The following is a 4,741-nucleotide window of genomic DNA, read 5'->3' as shown; positions in this document are numbered from 1 at the left end:
CTTCTCGTCGGGTACTAACCAGCTGTTGCCACTTATGGCATCAGCGTTCGCCACCCCTTTGGCCCTAGTGAAAGAGAGGGAGAGAGAGAGAGAGATAAACACCTTATTTACAAGGTAGCTAAGAAGAGGCGCCTGAAGCCCTAACCACGACGCACTTTTTTCTTCTTTTTTTTTTTGTCGTGACGCGCCATCAATGTATTACGGAGACGACGCTATTCGATGTTCTATATAAAGTAATAAATGTGCACTACATTTTATGTAAACATCTTTGTTATTCAAATAAAGTTTGCACTTCAAGTATCACCATTCGTTATATTGGTTGGTAGTTTGGATATACATCAGTTCTGTGTGAACTTCGCGCACGACGTCTAAATGCTTGCTCCGCTTGAATTTACGTAATGAGCGGGCGATATAGAGAAACTAAAGTACATTTTCTACGGCGTCCAAAACCAGTCGCAATCTTCGTTTATAACTGCTAGTGATTGAGTTCGGTCACTTTAGTCGAAACCGACGACCCATTTTAGACCGAACTTACACCAACCTTAATAATATGACCTTATTCTGGTTAATGCCCTATAGAGTGGGTGTGGTGCCAGTAGATCGAAGTGTCTACACCTACAATCGAAACCAAAAAGAGAGAAAGGTAAGCAGCAAGCGTGTCACCTTCGGCGGAGGAAGAAGAAGAAGAAAAATGACGAAGAGTAAGGACGTCCGGACGGCTACAGCAGCCGCAACCTCGCAGTTTACGCAGACATTGACGCGACACGCGGAAACATCGGCACCTGTCACAGAAGCAACCTCAAGTGGAACGCGAGCGGAGTCTCTCGACAACCACCCGTATCCACACCGAGCTAAGGACTCGCGGCATCATCGTGGGCGTCAACCTGGTCATCGTGCTACTGTCGCTGGTCGCGCTCTGGGTGCGCCGCCTACTCATACGCGGTGCGACCGTCCTCGGAGCGAGGGAACCTGCTCAACAACGTGATGCGCAAGTCCTTCCTCTATACCTTATTCATGCACCTCGACGTCTTCATACTCGTACTCAGCGTGTCTCTCACCGTGGTCGCCGCCTTCGGCCTGGTGGGCGCGCTTCGCGAGAACATCGCCGTGCTCGAGGCCTACCAGAGCCTGCTGGCCCTCACGATCCTGCTCAACAGCGTCGCTGCCGTCGCCGGCACGCTGATGCCGCAGTCGGCGCGCAACCACCTCAGGCAGACCGCATTCGTCGAGTTCATCCAGGGCTACCGGCAGACCGAGTACTTCCAGCACATGATGGACGCGCTCCAGAAGTCGATGCGCTGCTGCGGCTTCTCCGAGGACACGTTCCGCGACTGGAACCTCAACGAGTACTTCCACTGCGCGTCGGGAAACCCGAGCCGCGAGCGTTGCTCGGTTCCTTTCTCCTGCCTGCCGGAGCCGCGTTCTGAGCGTCAATGAGACGTCCGACCAGTCGATGCCGTCCGGGCGCTTCTGCGGCCACGGCGTTCTGCTCATGGACGACCAGGAGGCCTGGCGGCGAGTGTACACGCGCAGTTGCGCCGACGCCGCGCTCACATACGTCATGGACAACCTCGTCGTTTTCATTTGCGTCGGCATGGTGCTCAACATGTTCCTTCTGTTCATGCTCATCACGTCCGTCGTGTTGCAGGACCAGATACACACCATCACGGCCGTCTACGAGGCGTACTACAAGACGCTGGAGGAAGGCCAGGTCGTCATGCAGGAGGCCGGCATCATCAAGTTGCCCGAAACGCCTCACGACAACAAGTCGATGGACAAGAATCCCGACAAAGCAAACGATAAGGTGCCTGTGTAGCGAGGAAGGACGGCAGGTCGAGCTGCTGGCTCTTGCTGAGCCGGCCCCTTCCACACGGCGAACTATAGAGCGTCTGCGCTCTTCCTTTGGCTAATTTTTTTTCGATGCAGGTGTATTTGACTGGCTTGCTTCTGTCTATTTTCTGACTTTTATTTCGCGAACACTTTCTTGTTACGGACATAAATGCGGATCAATTGGCATTGGCCTCCACTTTGCATTATTCTGTTATGATGTGTAGGTTCTGTCATTTAATTAATGCATTGCTATGTAGCACTCTTTGCATAATTGCACATTTCCCTTTGAAGAATTTATTTCAGTCACCCACAGCCACACTGCCGCACATGGGTCACACACAGAGGAAACAGGACACTATTACTGTCGCGTATGAACGCTGAACGACTTCATACAGAGGACACATGCGGCACTAACCCATGGTCGAGAAACACGTAGCTCAAGGTGTTAACCTCGAGCGGTCAATAGGACGGTTTTGGGGGGGGGGTGCAAAACAGGTTTAATTGTCAGTTACCTGCGCTATACCATCGTGGACATTACGCGCAGGGCATTAAAGCGATACTTACCCGCATAATATTACACGACAAAATTCAGACGAGTGTTGGTTCATCAGCATAGTGTGTTGTTGTGTATGCCGTGATAATTCGACGATACAACGAAGTCTGTATTAACGCGATAGCGGTTAACGAGTCGTTTTGCAGAAATTACGGTATCGGTGTCGTCGTCGGTGTTGCCCGTCGATGGTTGGAGCGAAACATTAGCGTTGTCCGTAAGCGAAACATTAGCGTTGTCTGTGAGCGAAAATTCGAGATAGATGCCAAAACAAATAATACAAATGGTCGGTTTGAGTAGGAATCTAGCCCAGGCCTTCTGCCTGGCAAGCAGGTGTTCTACCACAGAGCCACCCCATTGCTTGAAACAGTCTTTGAAAAAAAAAAACACTACATGAATGTCATGTAGTGAAGGACACGGGCGTAGCCAGGGGGGGGGGGGGGTTGGGGGGGGTCCAACCCCCCCCCCCCCAAAATTTTTCAGTTTGCTTGCGTATATATACCCGCGCACATACAAACGCACTCACGAACATACATAAAGTATGGGTGAACCCCCCCCCCCCCCCCCCCCCCGAAAAAACTTTTGGCTACGCCCCTGGTGAAGGAGTCTCCTTAACGCATGTAATATTGCGTGGCAGAAGCGTAGTATTGCGCCAGGCGTCCGAACATTGTGAAGTGTTCAACGAGTGGGTTGTTTAAAGGCCCACCCGTTACAAAGCGCTCGGACATATTTAATCATCATCAGCAGCAGGCAAGAGCATCAAAAAGTGAGCAGCTGCGTAGGTGCGCGCGTGCCTTACGTACACGTAGTGGGTACTTCGCTAATTCGTAAAAGTAATAATATGGCCGTAGTTGGCTCTTCGCAACTGTACTTGCAGTAGGCATTCTAGAATAGTTTTAAACGGCCAGTGTAACACGCACAGACATTCCATTCCTTGCGCCACGGTTGACCTGTCCACCAAGCAGAGAAGCTAGGCCAGCGATTGCGACGAAGCTCGAGCGTCCTCCAAATGTTTCCCCCACTAACTTTTACACACCGCCCGCTAAGCTGTGCTCACACGACGAGGCTCATGCTCAGTGTAAGTCGTTCTTTTATCGGTACTATAGTATATAGCAACGCTACCTACGCCGACACGCGCTGAAGTTTGTTGAACTCTCAAGAACAGGTAAATTTCCACACAGCAATGTCAGGAGCAGTACACAGGACTCAGCTCGATATGGCCCCTAACTAGGCGCACAAATGCCCCAGGCTTTGCAGCAGATAAATTTCTAGAAGAAAGAGGCCTTGTTTTTAGGCGAGTCATTACTCACAATCACGGCCAGCGAGAGGACACCATACAGTAGGAGGGTCGTCCCCGCGGTGCCCGTGCCGGGGATAGGCGAAAGTTTTGCATATCCGAAGAGCGCCGACTTCAGCGCCGACAGTCATCGCGACAGCACCTAACTAGGATGAATGTCGCTGTGACCGTAAAGCGCCTGCAACCCCCTAGAGAGAAGGGAGCGGGGTGGTTGAAAGAGGCGCCTGGCTGAGTGGACTACGGTGTCCGCTGTCTCCTTTAAACACGCAGCTATACGATCGCGCAGGCAACGTAAGTGTCAATCGATATATCTGGGAAAATTGCAATACATAGCACGTAAAATGAGACAAAATGTTGTAAGCACTACCACCTTTACCATATCCTGGCTGCTAAAAAAAAAGAACACCGAGTGTTGTTTTATGTACAATATGTCCTTGTTGATTTTAAGCAAATCGTTTAATCGCTTAATCATTTACATCGCTTCATCATGTTCTTGGAGATCTCTCAGAATTTGAAGTGCATTACAGTATTACGGTATCTCCAGAACTGGCCCGATCTTGCGGCCACCTTAAGGCGCCTTCCGCGATTAGGATAAAGGTCTGGATCCATATGAAACAAGACCTCGCCAGCGGCAAGGCCCGAACTTGAACACAACTGTTCACTGCCGATTTCGCCACGGACGCACGTACCCCTCGAGCTAAGCGCGCTCCGCTGTCGCATGCTAAAACGATTTGCCGATCGCGCAACGTTTCATATGCTATATACTAAACATGGCTATGCTATGCTGTATCCTCTCCTCTCATCCTTCCCCTCCCACCCTCATTTCCCTTTCCCGCTACTTACTATATCCATACATCGCTATGCTATACATGGTTTTGCCTGCGTGACGTCATGCATGGATATTCTCTGATTTACCCTCTCCCCTCACCATTCCCGCCTCTTTGCTATACTATACTACATGGCTACGAATACACGGTTTTGCCGAGTGACGCCAAGCGACGGCATGAGATAATCGATTACATTAAAAGACATGAGACGACAGCCCGGGCCCCCAAAGTGATCCG

The 4,741-nt window shown here is 50.7% G+C and overlaps 1 protein-coding gene across 1 annotated transcript; it reads left to right on the top strand.

Moving 5' to 3' along the window:
• The first annotated feature begins 960 nt into the window (after positions 1–960).
• LOC119394851 (tetraspanin-33) lies at positions 961–1,437 on the top strand. Its single transcript, XM_037662154.2, has one exon. The coding sequence runs from the start codon at positions 985–987 to the stop codon at positions 1,435–1,437; it is 453 nt and encodes a 150-aa protein (XP_037518082.1). The 5' UTR covers positions 961–984.
• Positions 1,438–4,741: the final 3,304 nt, after the last annotated feature.

Source organism: Rhipicephalus sanguineus, chromosome 5, assembly GCF_013339695.2.
Source record: "Rhipicephalus sanguineus isolate Rsan-2018 chromosome 5, BIME_Rsan_1.4, whole genome shotgun sequence".
Taxonomy (NCBI): domain Eukaryota; kingdom Metazoa; phylum Arthropoda; class Arachnida; order Ixodida; family Ixodidae; genus Rhipicephalus; species Rhipicephalus sanguineus.
This window is presented reverse-complemented; position numbering and strand designations above follow the sequence as displayed.

What these genes read in the sequence shown, in the direction of transcription:
- LOC119394851 (XM_037662154.2), top strand. Translation starts at nt 985, where the DNA reads ATGCGCAAGTCCTTCCTCTATACCTTATTCATGCACCTCGACGTCTTC.